An 18,543-nucleotide genomic window follows, 5' to 3' on the forward strand; every position below is an offset into this window, starting at 1 on the left:
AGTTCAAATTTGGATAGGGAAAATGGATACAGGAATAGGGAAAATAACGAAAGAGTTGGGCTGGTCTCGATACGATCTCTGTGGGTATATTACTATCATCAGGGCGATCGTATTGACTAGGCTTGATACACTTAATGCCGCTTTACAGAATCGATCACTTCCTCTCTGGTTCCAAGTATACTTGAACACTCTTTACCGATTTCCTGTGATTGATCCCGAAGAATGACCTCACATCTTTGCGTGGGTCTTGAAGTGTGTCAATACTTCTTTTTCTATATAAGCAGCAAGAAAGCTCACCTTTACCTCTTCATTCTCTATTCAACTGTCAAGCCTTGCAACTCCCGCAACACACTTTCGCATTCAATACCAATCTTTGTTGATCAGACAAACCTTCAACTGCAATGGCTCCTACAAACAACACCAAGTCGCAAGCTCCGAAGAAGGGGAAGGAGTTCCCCGTAGAGCAACGGTTCCGATGCTCGAAGCCAAAATTTGAATTGAAGCTGAGGCAACCCCGCCTACGACTACCTCAAATTTTGAGACGTGCACATCGTAAGTGATTCTATAATTCAACCTTCGAATTTGCATCTAACGGTGCCAGTTACGTCACAATATCTCACAAATATGCTGTAAGATCCTGCAGAAAGCTCTTTTTTTAACCTACCTGGAATTTTACTGGATATTCCGGAGGATGGTTCAATTGATACGGAAGAGAGTGAAGACCATTTCGTATCATACTTCGCAGGATTGGCTGATGATGTAAAGATTACAATGGCAAAAAACAGAGTCAAGTATAACTCACTAACATTGTCATAGACCGATCGCATAAAAACGTTCAGAGATAGACTCGGTCCGAATCTCCAATCTTTGGTCGCCAAAGGGGCTGCGGAAGTGTTAATCGCTCTAGAGTTTGAGAAAAAAAGGGACCAGAAGGTAATGCAAAAAGTCAAATATCTCTTATCTCTCTCTCACTGACATTTGGCGTAGCCCCTCCAGTTTGTAACCCCTCAACAATTGCATGGGGAAGCATGTCAGACACTTTTCCCTTGCTATGAGGAAAAGCGGATGACGCTGGAGGCACCTCCACCGAAGGGATACGATATGTCGCCCCCATTTAGCTACTCACCTAGCACAGGCAGCAAGTGGTAGTTTGGTTCAAATATTGGAAAGCGTCACATGCAGTAGTTTAGTCTGGGATACCCCGCGAGTATATCCGCATGTTTAATAATAATATTCATATTCATCCACTTCATCATTGCTTGCTATTGAGTCCTGTCAGGTAAAGTGACTGCATTATAAAATCTCTTCATCGCACACCCGAAGAACCACGTTATCGCCTGATCTCCATAATGCTTTAATTCCCCGTAATACATCAACCATATCGTACCTTCCTTCCGGTTGCCTCAAGCCTGGCCTCAAATCAATCAACTATTTCTTGGTATCGGGTTTATCACGTTACCAGACTTCATGACTTAATGTGATCATTATATAATATGACGACAAAAGGTGTCAGTGTTCTACTGCAGTGACGAAATATTCTCTTTCTTGTTGCATGTCGTATTTGCTTGCAGGGGTAATAGTTTATGAACCAATTACTTAGGTTTCTTTAGTGCTCCTTCCCAATACAATTGCTCGGCTCGTACAACTGACGTGAAGCTCTTTCTAGAAATAACTTTATTTGTTGCATTTCGATGAGACTTGCAGGGGATATAGTGTGTGCATTAGTGTGAACCATTTAGTTCCATGTTTCTACTCAAACGATGGAACCATCGAGCTTGACACCTTCATGTGAGAGGTTTAGTCTTTTGTTGCACGTCGAGTAGATCTGCAGGGACCATAGTGCGAATCTTTGTGACCCTATGTAATCCACTTTCCGCTCGCTCAAGTCTCTTTGTGACTTTCACCATATTTTATTGATGTAAGACGATGGCACCTCTAGGGACAACTCTGAATCATCTTGTTCCAAAACTAATTCAAGGGGTTGAGCTCATAGAATGATAAAACAACACTGTGAAGTTGGTCCTACTTCCACTTAGCTGGAAATGTGTTTGGGGGACGGACGCAACAAAGAACAATGCACAGAGCCGAGTAAGCCTTCTCAAGTCCCACACTAGCTACTTCCATGAGAAAGTAACTTGTTTCAAGTTCCTTTCGGGGTGACGATCTTGTTCGAATTTGCCGAGTGGTTTGTTGCACATCGAAGGCCACTTGTAGGGGTGATAGCGAGGTTAGCTCTGAGTGACCCTGTCTAACTATCGACCTCATCGTATCTCCACACTTCTTAAACCTTTTTTGATACTCTTCAGAATTCTGTTGGAAGTCGTATAAGCTTGCAGGGGTGTATAGCGTCACCAAGATGAGCCAGACTTACCCAATTCACAACAAGCCGTCATTTTAAGCATTGTTACTTTGAAGTTAATCCACATCAAGCCTTCCAATCAGAATTTACTTATCACATGTTGCAAATCGCAAAAGATTACAGGGATTTATAGGTGTTCTAAGTTGCAATGAATCTATCTAGTGGCTAAACTGCTTTACAGTTCGTTCCATTGGACTTCTTTCTTGACGACGGAACCTTTTCTGGCGTGTCAATACAAGTTCTCTTTCATCTCAAAGGATTAATGGCTTCTCAAGACACGACTTCAAGTTTGTTAGGAAATGTCTTCTTTTTGCTGGCTCGACATCCACTTGTATGGAAGACACTCCGTGAAGAAATAATGTCTGTGGTTCCCACACGAGACTACGACACACTCATGAGGATGACTTATTTGCAGAAAGTCCTGAAGGAGGAGAAGAACTTTATCAAATGGCTTTACTGGTGGTAAATCTGACTGACCGTATCTTTTTTTATCTGCGACTTTATCCTGTCCTACCTGGGTTTAAACGAATAGCACTTCGCGATACTGTACTACCAGTCGGTGGGGGACCGGATGGTCGTTCCCCGAGATATTGCACTACTGGCACTCGTTTCGATACCTCATTATACGTCCTTCATCATCAATCAAAGATATGGGATGACGATGTTGAAGAGTTTAAACCCGAACACTGGGATACTTTTCGACCAAAATTTTGGGAGTATGTGCCCTTCGCCGGTGGGCCAAGGATGTGCGCTGGTCTTCAGAAAGAGACTCTAGAAGCGTCATATTTTGTCGTAAGAATGCTTCAAACATTTGAGAGCATTGAAAGTCGCGACAGCAGACTTTAGGCTGGCCAATTTAGGCTCACCTTCAGAAACGCCAATGGCTGTTTGTTGTCTTCTGGCACAGGACACTAATCCAGTCCGTCCATTAAGTTTGGAAGCAATGAAATATCATAAAAATTAAGACCTTCCTTCGTATGATTATTACATATTACCCTAAAGACTAGCAAACTTCCGCCGAGATATTATTGATTTGGCTTACTATAACGGTTCTTTCGTTGTTAAAAGCAACCCAGAAGCTATGAGATTCATTCTCAAACGATAGAAGCATACTATAAAGGTCGTTCACCAAACCTAGCATAGGTTCTAGGACAGTTCACTCAAGCGACTTCTTTTGGTCGAAAAGTCTTGCCCAAACCACAACTCGGTTCCGCAATACAAGCAGCTTGTCTATCTTTTACCGGCTGAAACCCCCTACACTTTTGTATTATATTTTCTTGGATGTTAAAATGTATGGAAGCAGTGCTTTCTGGAATTTCTAGAATCAGTAGCTTGAGGTATGATGAGTTTCTCACAGAAGAAGAAGGATGGCAGCAAAGCGAATAAATTTCAAGTATCGAAATTCTGCAATACGTGTTCTACTAGGGTATGTTTGTTTTTTGCTGAAACCTATATTGTCACATCGCTCAATCTAAGATAAACAAGTTGCAAGATGAATCAAGTCCAAGTCATGGACACGATCTCAGTCCCTCATATCTCCGAATTAAGCGAGCCCCCCCATAAAATCCGAAAATACACATTTTCCCCCCATAAAATATACAAGGTCAAGAAACCCCAGTATTTTACGTATTCAATGAATTCAACACCCAAAGTCTACCAATGACTGGTCCAAAGCGCAATGTTGGCTCCATGGAGAAACCCATCTCCATGCCGGAGATATCGTAAAAGCCGTAAAGTTGCCCGATTCGGTCATCATTTTAAGCGAGTGCGTTACCGCGGCCACTTTCGCCGTCGCTTTCGGCCACTTTTGCATTGTATATACTAATTGTCTGGAATATTTATGTCTCGGAGTGGATTTTTCATTTTGACTAAGCTGTATCTGAGAGTGTTGTTTCCGATGAGGAGGTGAAGAGGACATAAATAGTCGCCTGTCTCCCTGTGGATTGTTCAACATCAACTTGCTCTTCATTCATCTTCAAAGTCTCGTCACTTCAATCACATCAGCCAAAGACACCCAAGACACTGATTCTCAACCAAAAGAAGTCATGACTTCCTACCTCATCACCGGCTGCTCTCGCGGTCTCGGCCTCTCCATGGTTGAGACACTCGCCTCAATGCCAAAATCGGAGGTCGGCACCATTTTCGCAACTTCTCGCAGCGAATCTGCTGCTCTTAAGGACCTTGCTAGCAAGCATAATGATAGAGTTGTGACTGTACTACTGGATGTACTCAGCTTAGATAGCATCAATGCTGCCGTCACTACAGTGGAAGGAAAATTGAACGGCAAAGGTTTGGATGTCTTGATCAACAACGCTGGAATCATGGGCACAGCTCCCGGAGGAGCTCCCGCTATGTAAGTGAGTTCCAAAAATGTATGTTTCCTGGTTCTGATATATATTATAGGAAGGACCTTGAGTCTCACTTCGAAATGAATGTTCTTGCTCCGCACCGCATTACTGTTGCATTTCTACCACTCCTCAAAGCCGGAAATCTTAAGAAAATCGCCAATATGTAAGAATGTGCCATCTACCCTTGCCCAACACACCACTAAAATCAGACTAGCACAACAACACTAGGTTCCATAACCCAAGTACGAAAATACACATGGGGAAGCTCACCCGCCTACAAAGTGACCAAAGCAGCCCTCAACATGCTAACAGCCCAATACGCGATCGACCTCGAAAGCGAAGGGTTTACCGTTTTCTGTGTCAGTCCTGGAGTAAGCTACCCCACCACTGTTTTCAAACAAAGTATGCTGATTTTATTAGTGGCTCAAAACTGATTTGGGTGGTGTTGAATATGCTGATCTTTCAGTGGAAGTCGGTGCCAAGGCGACGCTTGACAAGATTATTGGGGCGACAGCGAAGGATAATGGGGGGTTTCTCAATATTCTGGTGAAGGGATGGGAGAAGACTGACGGACCTAACCAGTATGATGGGCTTAATCCACCTTGGTAAATGGCGGATCGTAGGGGGGGGGAAGTTCTGGTAACTAGGATCCAAGTATGTAGAGTCATTGTGGACCCAGCGCTTAGGTGGAAAGTGGCTTGATCAGATCTGCCAGGGAACACAAAATAAAAGTGACTTCACACAGCTACATATGAGATGACTGATTATGTACGTGTTATGCTTTTCTCAAGCCAATTTCAAATTTTGGAGGGTTTGTCACTCCTACCATTTTCTTTGTTCAAGTTCTTTGTTGCATTTCCAAGATGTCGTAAGCGAGGATGAAAATACCTTACCTACCTACCTAGGTAGGTATTCCATCGACAGATGCTTTCAATTGATGAAATCACAACACTTTTCACTTGCTTCAAGATTCAAAGTCACTCAAATATTTGAAACACATTATTCTTGTCAATTTAGTTGAATTAATTCAAACTGACTAGAGCCCAGCTCCATATTCCAACTTACCTGCGTCTATCAAAACCGAGATCAAACTTATCTATTACCATTTAAAATACACCCAAGATGAAAGCCCCACCACGTGGAAGCTCTAATACCCATCATATCTAGGACGATGCTCCCTCGTTGCAGGACGAAGTGGAATATCAAACGACGGCCTTTCGTGATACGAACCACGATAGCTCTCCGGCTCCGGCTCATAATCTTCATAACGTGACGAGGAACTTCTTTTCGGGAGCGGAGTATCTTCATATCTCGAACTTCGTTTAGGAAGGGGAGAGCCATATTTAGCTTCGGAACGTCTACGACGTGGTTCCTCGTCTGGTATCACGGTGATCTTGATACCCTCGCGAGTCTCATAGACATGCTTGGGTTTACCTTCTGCGTGACGTTGGTAGAAATCGTCAAATGTGTCGCGTTCGCTGCGAGATCGGGATGGCTCGTACTCTTCTTCTCGTCTGTGAGTTCTGGTTCGACGCGGTGGAGAGGGAGAACGAGCTCGTGAGCTTCGGTGGTGGTCTCGCTCAGCTCGAGCTCTCTCGGCACGGGGGTATGAGGTGCTTTCTTTTGCCCATGAAGGTTCGCGGTCGACGTGATGTACTCGAGGTTCCTCGCTTGTTGAGTGACTTTTCCGTGGACGTGCCTCGCGGTATTTATCGGATGCAGAATGGGAAGAGGGAAACTCATCTGGGTAGTATCTAGTACCATAAGTCTTCTTCTCGTAGTCTTGAGGATGAGAACGTGACTTGTGTACATCTGAGCGCTTATGATCTTCTGGGTAGTATGGTTTGCTGTACTCCCGGTCACTGTCGGAAGGACTGTAGCCTCGACTATAGGACTTTTCATCGTTGACGATGTTATTAGCCGCCTCCCATACTTGTGCTTTGATTCGACTAGCTTCCGAATGGTGTCGTCCACCTGCGATATTATAGTCTGAAGGCCCAGCGACGTTGGCTCCCCATAGCCCGTAGTTTGGGGCGCGTGCTTCGAATTCTAGATCGGCCTTCTTTATGGCTTGCTTACGGCTGCAGCCCTCCGAGATATAAAACTCTGTTAGGTCGTCACGGGTGACATGGGTCTTACCTCCGAAATCCCTGGGGTTGTCAACCTCTATGGTGTCAGGTTCGTCATCGTCTACAGTGTAAAGAGCAGGTTGCTCTGGGATTGGTGGGTATCTTGGCATTTTGATGTCGTCGGATTTGACTTTGTGTAAGTCGGGTGAAAATTGTTGGAGAGTGTTTGGTATTGAAATTTAGGTATCAATTTAGATTTGCTTGACAAGAACTTCCAATCACGGCGACCCGCTAGAAATACAAAACACCAAACTGTTGTTCCGGATCTCAACCAACAAAGGATGATATTTTTAGGGTGCCTCTTTTTGACATTTTCAAAGAACCACAAAGTAAATGCTGAACCTTTTGTCGTTTCTTTGTACTTTCCATATTCGTAAAAAAAGCCGCTTCTCGCCGCTGGCGAATCTTCTTTCAGGCCTTTTGAGAATTATACCGAGAGTACTTACAATGTATTGTGCTCTCTTTGTATTTAATATGGCATGAATCCCATGTAGATGGAAAGAAAGTAGGTTGTTGTGTACGTCATCGACTGAATGGAAGCTTTAGAAGTCGATTTTCAAGTTGCTATTTGTGTAATACTCACTCTACTTACAGTTGCAACGGCTTAAATTATATTACAAGAAGAAACTCTTGATTAACACGAAGAATGAAGGCGGCATTTTATTTTTCCATAGACAATCAAGCCCCGTTTCATAATCACAAGGGCTGCATTTGTCCGTAGACCATCATGCTCTTTCAGGAATACAATTGGATAGTCCTCTTAACATCCAGCACAATTTGAAGGGCCTAACAGAATTTGCATATTTTGTGAGTAACAGGAACACAGAAATCTTTAAAAGGGGTTGTAGCGGAGGTTATTTCTTTTGTCTAAGACTTGACACACATTTTCCAGTGAAGTTAAGATGTTGAGATTTTAGAGAGGAGTGATCGCATACTTTCTCGCACCATAACCAGTTTAGCTTTCGTTATGTCACGTCACTTTAACTGGTTGTATAGATATCGCAGTTATCAAATGTCTGAGTGAAATAGCATGAGGAAGCATGTTCGTTTTAAACAATAACAGTTGTGATCATTACAAAAACTCGAAAATCTATCAACACCTCAACTACCCCACTTAGCATTCAGCGCTGCGTACTGATCCTGCTTAATTCCAAGTACACTCCCATGTCTCAAATTCTTAGGAAAATTCGTCCTACTTGCATCAACCCACGCATTCGCATTCAAATTCGTGCTCGTAAACGGCCGATACCCATCACTTCCATAGTAATCGAGAAGCAGGTTCACTTTGCCAGGCGTTATGTTATCCGCATATGCGTATGGCCCTTCGACTCCACTATGAATAAAGGTTGTGCCGCCCCCAGGTCGCGTCCATGTCCCGAACAAGCCAGTGTCCGATCGTTCCATGAAGACGTTCGTAGCGGTTTCATTCTTGATGAAGCGCGCAAAGCTGTTTTCGCTGAGTTGGATGAGCGAAAGATCGATTATTGACGTGGGCGATTTGTCGATGAGTGTCTGGGGTTTGCTGAAAGTTTTGAAGTCGCTGGTGTAGGCGTAGCGGATTACGTCTGCGCCTGGTTTGCCGCTGTGGGCGGTGTCTGAAGCTGCGTACTGTTTTGGGTGAGTAGATTGTTCGGTCATGAGTTGAGATTTGCTGGGGTTTGGCCTACGAATTTAGATGCCCAGTGGACGAGGTATTGGCCTTTCGCCGGGTCCCAGATCGCATCGGGTGCCCATACCATCCCAGCGTCTGAGTTCTCGACTGTGACTAGTCTTTCGGTGCCCCAGTTGACTAGATCGGTGCTTTCCCAGACGTAGATTTTAAGCGAGCCTTTTCGTTGAGATGCATCCCATGTTGTCTACACTCATTAGTCTCTTGATCATTCAAGCCTCCCTGAAACTCACTGTAGCTATATTCAAATCAGTCCCAATTATGTACCATTTTTTCCCAGCTTCGGCCCCGGCTCCATTGATAATACTTGGATCTCTAACACCCTTTGTCCCGAGCTTCGGCACCAAGATTGGATTTCCTTTGTTCAATGCCTTGAATGAAAGAGCATTATTCCCGTTGCTGAGGTAGAAATAGATGTTTGGTGCATCGCCGAGGAAGAATACTCCCAAATAGCCTGTGAGACTGGTGTCTGCGCGGGGAGCTAGATCGCGCGAAGTTGGGGAGGCGAGGACCGTGGTTAGGGGGAGGACGAGGGAGAGAAGTGCTGAGAACTTCATCTTGACGAGGAGAAGAGGGTTGAAAAATCAGAGAACGAGCAGGAACATTCCAACTTTATCCCCGCGGCAGTAATATGATATATATCATCAAGTCTACTCATATTAGAGCCATCACTACCCCCGACATCCCCGCTGGATTCTTCCACCAGAAATAAACCTCTTTAGGTTGTTCCGCCACCATCGACCTTGACGGCTTCCCGTTCGTGGATCATCTCTTTGCTCTTGTTCTCATGACACGCGGGGTAATTATCGTATTTCGCGTCCGGCACTTGGATAATTATGTCGTGAGCCCGGAATCTGGGGAAGTATGGGGAAAATGGTGGGTTATGATTGGTGCGCTTGGGGATAGGGGAGCTAGCCACGGGGTGGGGTCTCTAGTGGTGGGATACGGGAACCCTTAATTCAGTCGACAGAAATCCAAGTCGTAACCCATCCTCCTCAGCTAATTGATCCTGAGTCATCCCATTGTTCAATTTATCGATATAGACGTCAAATGCCCCAGAGATCGCAATAATTTCTTTTAAGATCCCGAAATTCAAAATCCTCTTTTCCTTCGCGTGTTTCCAAGACACATATTGTCGCGATGTCTGAATTGCATTCCGAATCTGCCGTCCGTTGAGCTTGAAATCCGCCAACTACCAACGATGGTCTTCTAGATCCGCAAAGTCAACTTGCGTCTCTCCGAGCCCTCGAAGCCGCGTAATGAACATAGTCCAGATCTCGTAGCGCTTACCTTTCGTCAACAATGGATAGTGGAGTGCGAGTTGAGTGCGCGACTTGAAAGCCTTCGTCAAAGGTACCGACAAGATTGCTTGTATGGATTATGATTCCATCGTGGTATTCCAGTACACGCAAAAAAAAACTGATACAAGTGCATTTCGCTTAACATCACTCATGCTTCGCTCCTCCAGGAAGACGTTAGTCTCATCGAGCAGGACGACGTAGCTCCAGATTTTCCCCAAGCCCAGCACGGAGTTGAGATATTGCTCTACTTCTTCCGGTTCTAATCCAATATCCCCACAAGTGACTCTATATAGTGGCTTCTCGGCAATCTCAGCAACGCTCTCCGCAGTCAAGTTCTTGCCCGTACCTGGCCCTCCGTGCAGTAGCAATATGAGGCCATTTCCCTTCCCGCTGATGAGATCCGTGGACTTTTCTGCTGAAATCTGACTGACAATCAAAGCTTCAATCAAGTCCTTTGTCTTCTGTTCTAGTACCAACTTTTGGAACGCCTTCTTATCCCAGATTACCTTAGACAGCCAGTCAGCATTGAGTTTAACCCATTTTCTGCGCCGCATGTTGTAGCCGATAATCTTTTGAGGAAGTAAGTACAAGAAACTCGGGTCGGGGGGACGTTCTTGTGCCATGGCATTTTTATCGAAAGATTCCGAAAAAGAAACATTCTCGTCAAACTTATTCTTCTCCTCTTCCGGGTGCAAGTCACGGAATGTTTTCAGGTCAATCATGAATCTTTCCTCACTGGAGCTTGCGCTGTGAAGATCCCCACGGCCACGCTCCTGATATGATACAAAATGCCTCTCTCGACATTTCCAAAACATTTCACCGCGCTTTTGCAGGGTTTTAACATCCTCTCTACTGGCGTATTTGATTGGTCTGATATTCAGTTCTTTGATGGCATGCTCTATCTTGTCGGAATCATCGACTGATAAAGTAAGCCGACTATTGATGCGCTTGAACGAACCGTTGAATGACCAGGAGGAAACCTCCAAGCTCCATTCTGACTGACGATTGTCCTTCCCAGTTGCTTTGAGACCTTCTTCACCCAGCGAATTCAAGCGCGGCCAAGTCTTGAGCATATATCCGTTTCTATCAGCACCTATGCCTTGCACAAGCACGTCTCCGGGCTTAAAAAGGTACTTGATATAAGGCCCAGAAACGCAGGACCTCTGGAATGAAGCGTCTGCTGAGTCGTACTCAAGTCCGTAGTTCTCGTAAATGTAATCGATCATGAGCTTCAGCTGTTGAGCGGCGCTGGGATCGGATTATTTATTGATCAACTCTTGGATAACAGCTCGCGAGTGGTAGATGAACACAAAAGGCGACGGTAGTTCTGCCCCAGCCGATTCAAACAAGTCTAGCAAATCTGCGAATTCTGATTTCGATTTCAATATCATTCTTATCGCTTCCGTGAGGCGTTCGGACACCACGAGCAATTTTTCTTCCTCGTGCACGGGAGACATCGTGATACCCGTGTCTATGTCTGCTGTTGCTGCACTCATCTCTGGGCTAGTTGAGGTGGTATTATCCACATAATCGCGAAAAACAATGAAGCTTAAGTCGCTGTGTTTTCGAGATAATGGGACAAGTTAGACAGTGGCAGCCTCGACCTCAAAATTCTTGTATGATCTTGTCCCACAACCCATTCTGGAGAATCAAAGTATATCTGTGGTTTTTTCGTACCGTTGATACGGTACAGGACAAGATACCTGTTGTGTTTCGTAACCCGGATTTTCTCTTCAAATGTAGTTATCTTCTGTTGCGTCTGCAACAGATATTCTTGAAGAGCTGGATGTTACTCAATGACTCTGTTGGAAATCCAAAGGCAATAAGATCAATTCCCAAAGCTGAGAACAGATAAATAATGGGATCCTCTTCTCGAGGTCTCGAATGTTGCCTTCGAATGGAAGGGTAATTACTGTGGGAAAATGCTTGTGGGTTGGCATCGCACTCGTTTGAATTCTCTTTTGATAGTGGGGAACGATTGACCGGGTTCAGCTGAAGAATGAGAACGGGTGATCGTTTTGGAGGCATCAGCAATCGAAAACTGCGATCCGACGCGGAAATTATCAATGGGTAATGCATCGACTGGATCAGTATAACAGTCAACTTGCTGACGGGCTGGGGCTGTTCGGTTTGGGATAACTTGTATCCATTGTTGTGCTAATTGTTGCTGATATATGGCGGCCTGTTGTGGTTGCTCTTTTAGTGTCCTGTCATATGAAGTAGGTGAAGGGGACAGGAAAGAGGCTCCGTGGAATTAACAGTCTCCATTGGCTTAGTGTGGATAAAGTGTTGATGGTGTAATAGGTATATGCTTGAGCCGCTTCCACCGCCTGGTAAACTTAAATTTGCACTGCCACTGGATCAAACACTAGATTCCTGTTCGAGAAGCGGCAATGAATAACCAGCACTGTATGAGGATGGAGGATAGTGCCTCTTCAGTCGATCACTAGCGCTTGGAGATGTACAACTATGGCGAAAGACGGACGTTGCTGGAAGGCGACTGTTTAACGTCGCGTTGTTTTGTTATTGCCTGGCGAGTATAAACCTTTTTTGTTCTGTGCCTCTAGAAGTGCCAATTGTGTTTGGTAATCATGCACGGCCGCTGATATTGGTTGCCCGTCGGGTCCTAGTGTAATTCCTTCCAAATCTTGAAGAGAAGGGAGATTGCCTATCATAAGATATAGTTAGAATCATTGGGTAGTACGAAAAGTGCCAAATAACTGACTAAATACGCGAGATGTTGATGCAGAAATCGGTTTAACTATTTTAGGCTTCAAAGCCAAGAGCCGCCGGTCTTTCTTGTTGTTATCTGTGCTTAGATTATCAGATATTGTAATGTGAGTCTTCTCAACTTTCTGCGGTGTAGCTGACGATTTCGCGTCTTCAAGTTTTGGTCTAGGTTCTGTGGAGGATGAAGGAGTATCTTTTTCTTTCAACTGATATGAACTATGTTTCGCTGAAGAGTGTCCGCCAGGCTTGGTGTCAAAATACTGGGCTCGATGTGCCCTCGTGCTTCCGGTGTCGTTTCCATATGTATTTTGCTTCTCGTTCTTTTCGTATTGCTTGGATTTTGGGAACTTTCCGTCGGGTTTGTAATATTCGTTGTAGTTCTTGAACCCGTCCTCGTATTTTGTTTCGTCGCCGTCGTCAGAAATTCCACGACCGTTGCCGCTGTCCTAGTGGATTTACAAACTCCTTCTTAATATTGCCGATACTGAGTTCTTTTGCTTTGTTCAACCGCGGAGAGCGAATTTTGGACTGTAAAGTCGTCCATATGCTAATATGTTTGGAGAAGAAACGGTACTCAGGAGGCAGGGCAACCACCATTACCTTTTAAATTGGCAGAGATGGTTACGTGTCACGGCAATTGCTGTCTCGATTTTATTGCAAGTTTTTCGAGGCGTAGAAACGGTGTGGTAATACGAGGATTGCCCCGTACATAGCCATCAATATGTACACAAGCCCCTTGGCTCAAATGCATGTATCCGTGGACCTAGCAAGTATCTGCGATAGTACACGAAGCTTTGGTGGCCTGAAACGGGTTTGGATTTCATGAACCCTCACCAGCTTGTTAGACACTTGGCGTCTTACCTTTCGAACCATGGACTCGAGAACTCAAGATGTCTAAAGTTGCAAACTATGCTTTCGCATTACAATGGAGCCAACCAGTAGGTCAGGTGGAGTCCAAACTTCTATAGCGTGCTGATTATCTTAGCGGCGCGGATTGGGCTGATAATGTCTTCAAAGAAGCAGTGGCCGAGTTTACTGCTACTATTCCCAAAAAGTCCTCAAAATCAGAATCGGTTTCTGACCTCCAACCTAGTAGGCTCGAGTACATTATCACTTGTCTATCAAGAGCACAATTGCAGTACCAAGATCTACGAGGCAATCCAAAGATCCGAAAGTGTCTCACAGCGTTCGCTCAAAAGGTACATTATTATGGCGCTGTCACGGACGCGTTAGCACAAGGCTCACCACAGTATGTGTCATTTGTATATGGTGCCATGAAGCTAGTGTTTGTTGTAAGCGAGTCCCATAACACTTTACTTAAAATGATCTGACGACACGATATAGGGTGCTGTAAATCACGAAAAGTCTCTTGCAATAATCGTAGATGGTTATGCCAAATAGCAGACGTCCTTCCTCGCATGGCAAGTACGGCGAATCTATTCCCCACGGAGGATAGTCGGAGAATCATGATCATGCTGTATGCTCAGGTTCTCCAATTCCTCACCATGTCACTCTCATGGTTTAAAGAAAGAAGGATACTTCGCATCCTCCATTCAGTCACAAGACCTCCGGAGCTTTGCTATGATGGAATTGTTCAGAAAATCGGACTTCTGTCGAAAAGTATCTCGGATACAGCTCAAGTCGGTAGCTTTGCCGAACAGCGAGATATGCACTCCATCATGAAGATTATAATGCTGAAGTTAGAGAGAATTGAGGAGGTTGATGAAAACTTTGAAAAGACTTCTCAAGTACTCTTTGATCTCAAAACCACAATGATAACCTTCCCAAGTCTCAACTCAAGTGGACAGGTCCCAACACAGCAACAACTCTCTCAGCTGCAACTGCTCAACTTCATCCAAAAGCTCCAATCAAACGCCTCCCTAGATCCAACAAAAAGTCTCCAAACATTACTTTTCACATGCAAACGACAACACCTCCACCAACCCAAAGGTCTCTCATTCTGGCTTGCTCCAAAAATGCACACCTGGAATATCAGCCCAACATAATCCTTAATAATGATAAAAGGCAGCCACAGACTCCCCAAAACCATTCAAACCTTCAGCGTATCAACCATCAGCCTTCTTCACAAGGCCTATATTCCCGTCATCTGGGCGCTGAAAACGCGCGAACCGCAGACATCCACAGCAAGTGAGCATACCAGCACCATTGACATCCTCAAAAGCCTCGTCCTTCAAGCCATCGCGTTCAACTCAACTATCCACACAGATTCTGTTCTCTGTCCACGTCTCCGCATGTATCTCACATCCGCAAGCGAAGACGAGTGGTTCACGCTCCTCGTATCCGTTCTACACGGTGTTCCTCTCATATACATCATAATCGACATCCAACTCCTACACTCTTCATCTTCCCAGTCTGCGCCTGACTTTCGCTGGTCCGCAACTATCTCTAGGATTTTCAAAGAGCTCTCGGAGCGGAGTAGCAAGACTGTCGTACGTGTTATGATGGTGAGTTATGGCTCATCAGCTTTCTCGCAGGAGGTTGCCAGAGGATCTGGTAGAGATGTGCTTGCTGTGGGGAATATGAAGCAAATGGCGCAGAAAATGAAAAGTGGAGCGGAGGCCTGGAGGGGAGAGCTGAGAGGAGGTTTGGAACTTGGGGAGATTTCGAATGGGAGATTGAAACGATGAGGATACTTTATGAGACTGAATTGAGTGCTTTAATCCATCAACAGTTTCAGAAAGTCAGATTGGTAACGTACACCACGATCTCCTAGATATCTATAAAGGGCCATCCTGAAATATTTTCCTAATGATATACCAACTTGCGTGCAGCTTAAAGAAAAGCATGTTAAACATCGAAAGGAGTGGTGGAGGATTGAAAATTTGCTCGGGATAATAATCAAATCTTTTTAATAAACGCCTATTTGATTCCACTGTAAACTGTGAAGGCCCATTAATGAAATGATGTCTAATGATTAATGATTAATGAAGATCTAAAAACTCATCTCTGAAATTTTAATCAGAGAAACGATGTTTGTGCTAAGAAAAGGTTGTTGTTTGATGACAGCTAGAAGGCTCGGATTTGACAAAAATATATAGAAGCGCACCATATGGAAAAGTAAGATAATTAGATAACCATTCATACTCAACATCAAACCATCAAACCCTCTATATACGGGTACTCCGTACATAATTTTTTGAAGCTGTCGATACCCAAACCCGTCTCGCTTCCACCTCCCATGAACCCTACTCCACACCTACGTCACCACCCCACTCCCGAATTTACCCAATCACCAAATGGGACACCCCAGCGCGTCTTCCTCCAATCACTCACCGTCGCTGAAAGGAAATTGAATGGACAACACCCCCAATCTGGTCGTGGCTGCACACGGGTTGTCGCTTCCAAGATATACTGGTATGACGATAACCAATGCCAGGTATATAGTGAGGTAGGTGCTGTCGTGAATAGAGTTTTTCTCTTTCTTTTGTCTGCGCGCGAGTTTGTGATTCTATTGTCCTTCGCATCTGAAGATAAAGAGTAAAGACGTTTGCGCAAAGAAAGGAGAAACGCGACAACAACAAAAGAACGCGATAACAGAAACACGACCGCAAAAATGGGATTCAAACCCAACCTCGAGTTCTCCGCCGCCTACATCGCACACTCCGCTTTCCGCATCATCCAGATCGTCCTCGCGCTCACGGTTGTCGGGCTTTATGGCGTTGACTTGCATAAAGCGAATCGCGAACATAAGTACTCGGATGGGAAATGGGTATGTCTTCCTCTCCCCTCCTCCCCCTTAATCCCGCAAAAGTCTCACCCATCTAACACTCCCCAGGTCTACGCCGTCGTAACAGCCTCCCTATCCGCGCCCACCGCGCTCGCCTACCTGATCCCGTTCATCCACCGCATCCCGTTCCTCTTCGTCTGGGACAGTATCTTATTTGTGTTGTGGATCGCGCTGTTTGGGATCTTCGGCAAGATGTATATCCACGAGAACCCCGAGGGGAATGGCGGGATCAAGAGGATGAAGAATGCGGTGTGGGTGGATTTGGTTAATGCGCTGTTGTGGTTGGTGAGTGCGGTGGGCATGGCGGGGTATTGGTGGAGGTCGAGGGGGACGAGGACGAAGTGGACGGGGAGGGCGAGGGTTTAGGGTGAGAGAGGGGAGTTGAGATTAGAAGGGTGGCGGGGGAGGGGGGATGTGGAGAGCGGTGATAATGAGGGTGGTAGTGGGTGTCAAGGGGAGAAGGATGGTTATTTGCTATGCGCTCAGCGCGATAATATGAGAAGAGAAGCGGTGGAGGATGTTTTCTTGATTTCTTTTATTCGATACCACTTTCGCGACGAGTTTGGAGATACCAATATTGCTTAGCTACGAAGACGTTAGCCATAATGAACTTTTTATCAGCCTGACAATATTCTTGACCTGTGATCGAGGTAGCGCGGTCCTTTTTCAAATATTATCAAACCCATAAAACCTAGTTCCCCTGAATTCGAACAGCATGAGTATATCCTACTCAATGATACACCGCTGACTAGCTCCTTATAATTCCAACCGCAAACAGAATTTGTAATCATCAACAACCCCCCATTTACTTCTCCCTAGCCTACGGAACATCAAAGCTCTTAAAATCTAGTTGTATAGCAAAAAAATCACGTCCCACTCACGAATCCAACATCTGCCTCGCAAAGCAAGGGCAAAAGATTTATAAGCAAAATGTCTTCTACTTTGGAAAACACATAACTCACTTCCATCCATCTCCTCTCAAAACCACCAACCCTACTTAAAATCGCTCCTCTAAATCTCGCTTCCTCGTCACTCTATACTCATTTGTTGACTTGTTATGCTATTCCCAGCATATCAATCTTTTCGTCCGTTTCCGCGTGCTCATCGCGCAGTGTAATGCTAGATAAGCAACCTGTACAGTACACTCATATACTTCAACGTGTGATATTCCCGATGTGAAACATGGGGGTTGCAAGGGGGGCTTTCACTGTGGGATTTGAAGATTGTATTCTGTTATTTTCTGTCAAGCTGATGAGATATGAGAGGTGAGTTACTACTTCGGTGTACAAGTTTAATTCTAGGTGTGACTTGAATTTGAGCTAGTTTTATAAAGAGGTCACTGGATTCAGTCGGTGGGTGGTTTGTTCGTGTTGTTCTATGTTACGAAGTAGATTCAGGATCCTTAAAATTTATACAACATGATTCATATTGATAGAACACCTACTTAGGTACCTGTGCCATTTTGCTATGAGATAAGAAAGGCTTTCTCATCTTGCTAGCTAAGTGAGTAGTAAGAACAGTTCGTAGATAGCCCACGCCTTCCATTAAAAAGAATTGAGAGAGCAAAATACTTACCGTAACAGCAAACCATGGACTCTCCAACCACTTACCCACCTACCTTTTCCATCCCGCGACTTACTCTCCAACTCTTTAGCCCATCCAACCCCTCACACTACACATCCCAACTCCAGCTCGTCACCACCCTACTCCCCAAATCCCGGCCCGACCACATTCCACTCACCAACAAAGAAGCACTTGACGCCAAATGCGCGCGCCACCAGCCTAAAAAATCAATCTGAACAAAAGTCTCAGATCCACCAAGCCATCCCTACCATCTAATACACTTGCGCGAAACAAGGAGTATATAGGCAGTATATCCTTTTTCCACCGTACGAAGACGGCGGATATAGGATGGGGTTTAGTGGGGAAGGAGTTTGAGGGGAAGGGGTATGGGACGGAAGCTGCTAGGGCGGTTTTGGAGTTTTGGAGAGATGAGGTTGGGGTTAATGAGATTTGGGCGTTGACGGACGTGAAAAATGTGGGTTCGAGACGGGTTTGTGAGAAAATTGGATTGGTGGAGGGAAGGGGGTTGAGGTTGAGATTGGTGGATGGGCTGTTTCTGGAGGTTGTAACATATAATTTGCCTGGGATGGAAAGACTTGAGGTTGTTTTCGAGATGGATATGAGGGATTTGGCGTAATGCTCCGCTGCTGCTTGCAAGGAAAGCTTCCGTCCACGAGTGAACCGACTATTAGAATA

At 45.0% G+C, this 18,543-nt stretch overlaps 9 protein-coding genes across 9 annotated transcripts; 5 read left to right on the plus strand and 4 right to left on the minus strand.

Moving 5' to 3' along the window:
* Nucleotides 1-401: 401 nt before the first annotated feature.
* GLAREA_09061 (uncharacterized protein) lies at nucleotides 402-1,149 on the plus strand (the record flags this gene model as incomplete). The annotated part of the gene is made up of 4 exons (XM_008078022.1): nucleotides 402-552; nucleotides 635-759; nucleotides 817-933; nucleotides 988-1,149. The coding sequence occupies 4 exons, from the start codon at nucleotides 402-404 to the stop codon at nucleotides 1,147-1,149; spliced, it is 555 nt and encodes a 184-aa protein (XP_008076213.1).
* Nucleotides 1,150-4,404: 3,255 nt separating this feature from the next.
* GLAREA_09062 (NAD(P)-binding Rossmann-fold containing protein) lies at nucleotides 4,405-5,316 on the plus strand (the record flags this gene model as incomplete). Its single annotated transcript, XM_008078023.1, has 4 exons — nucleotides 4,405-4,712; nucleotides 4,763-4,870; nucleotides 4,922-5,078; nucleotides 5,128-5,316. The coding sequence occupies 4 exons, from the start codon at nucleotides 4,405-4,407 to the stop codon at nucleotides 5,314-5,316; spliced, it is 762 nt and encodes a 253-aa protein (XP_008076214.1).
* Nucleotides 5,317-5,854: 538 nt separating this feature from the next.
* GLAREA_09063 (uncharacterized protein) lies at nucleotides 5,855-6,946 on the minus strand (the record flags this gene model as incomplete). Its single annotated transcript, XM_008078024.1, has 1 exon — nucleotides 5,855-6,946. One exon carries the CDS (start codon nucleotides 6,944-6,946, stop codon nucleotides 5,855-5,857), a length of 1,092 nt encoding a protein of 363 aa, XP_008076215.1.
* Nucleotides 6,947-7,937: 991 nt separating this feature from the next.
* GLAREA_09064 (Arabinanase/levansucrase/invertase) lies at nucleotides 7,938-9,062 on the minus strand (the record flags this gene model as incomplete). The annotated part of the gene is made up of 3 exons (XM_008078025.1): nucleotides 7,938-8,444; nucleotides 8,504-8,692; nucleotides 8,739-9,062. The coding sequence occupies 3 exons, from the start codon at nucleotides 9,060-9,062 to the stop codon at nucleotides 7,938-7,940; spliced, it is 1,020 nt and encodes a 339-aa protein (XP_008076216.1).
* Nucleotides 9,063-9,883: 821 nt separating this feature from the next.
* GLAREA_09065 (P-loop containing nucleoside triphosphate hydrolase) lies at nucleotides 9,884-11,263 on the minus strand (the record flags this gene model as incomplete). Its single annotated transcript, XM_008078026.1, has 2 exons — nucleotides 9,884-11,054; nucleotides 11,115-11,263. The coding sequence occupies 2 exons, from the start codon at nucleotides 11,261-11,263 to the stop codon at nucleotides 9,884-9,886; spliced, it is 1,320 nt and encodes a 439-aa protein (XP_008076217.1).
* Nucleotides 11,264-12,310: 1,047 nt separating this feature from the next.
* Nucleotides 12,311-13,080, minus strand: GLAREA_09066 (uncharacterized protein; the record flags this gene model as incomplete). The annotated part of the gene is made up of 3 exons (XM_008078027.1): nucleotides 12,311-12,474; nucleotides 12,532-12,977; nucleotides 13,022-13,080. 3 exons carry the CDS (start codon nucleotides 13,078-13,080, stop codon nucleotides 12,311-12,313), a joined length of 669 nt encoding a protein of 222 aa, XP_008076218.1.
* A 365-nt stretch (nucleotides 13,081-13,445) lies between these two features.
* Nucleotides 13,446-13,937, plus strand: GLAREA_09067 (uncharacterized protein; the record flags this gene model as incomplete). The annotated part of the gene is made up of 3 exons (XM_008078028.1): nucleotides 13,446-13,474; nucleotides 13,522-13,828; nucleotides 13,881-13,937. 3 exons carry the CDS (start codon nucleotides 13,446-13,448, stop codon nucleotides 13,935-13,937), a joined length of 393 nt encoding a protein of 130 aa, XP_008076219.1.
* A 614-nt stretch (nucleotides 13,938-14,551) lies between these two features.
* GLAREA_09068 (uncharacterized protein) lies at nucleotides 14,552-15,184 on the plus strand (the record flags this gene model as incomplete). Its single annotated transcript, XM_008078029.1, has 1 exon — nucleotides 14,552-15,184. One exon carries the CDS (start codon nucleotides 14,552-14,554, stop codon nucleotides 15,182-15,184), a length of 633 nt encoding a protein of 210 aa, XP_008076220.1.
* A 926-nt stretch (nucleotides 15,185-16,110) lies between these two features.
* Nucleotides 16,111-16,650, plus strand: GLAREA_09069 (uncharacterized protein; the record flags this gene model as incomplete). Its single annotated transcript, XM_008078030.1, has 2 exons — nucleotides 16,111-16,266; nucleotides 16,333-16,650. The coding sequence occupies 2 exons, from the start codon at nucleotides 16,111-16,113 to the stop codon at nucleotides 16,648-16,650; spliced, it is 474 nt and encodes a 157-aa protein (XP_008076221.1).
* Between the last annotated feature and the right edge of the window lie 1,893 nt (nucleotides 16,651-18,543).

The sequence above is a fragment of the Glarea lozoyensis genome (assembly GCF_000409485.1).
Source record: "Glarea lozoyensis ATCC 20868 chromosome Unknown GLAREA1, whole genome shotgun sequence".
NCBI classification, from domain to species: Eukaryota; Fungi; Ascomycota; class Leotiomycetes; order Helotiales; family Helotiaceae; genus Glarea; species Glarea lozoyensis.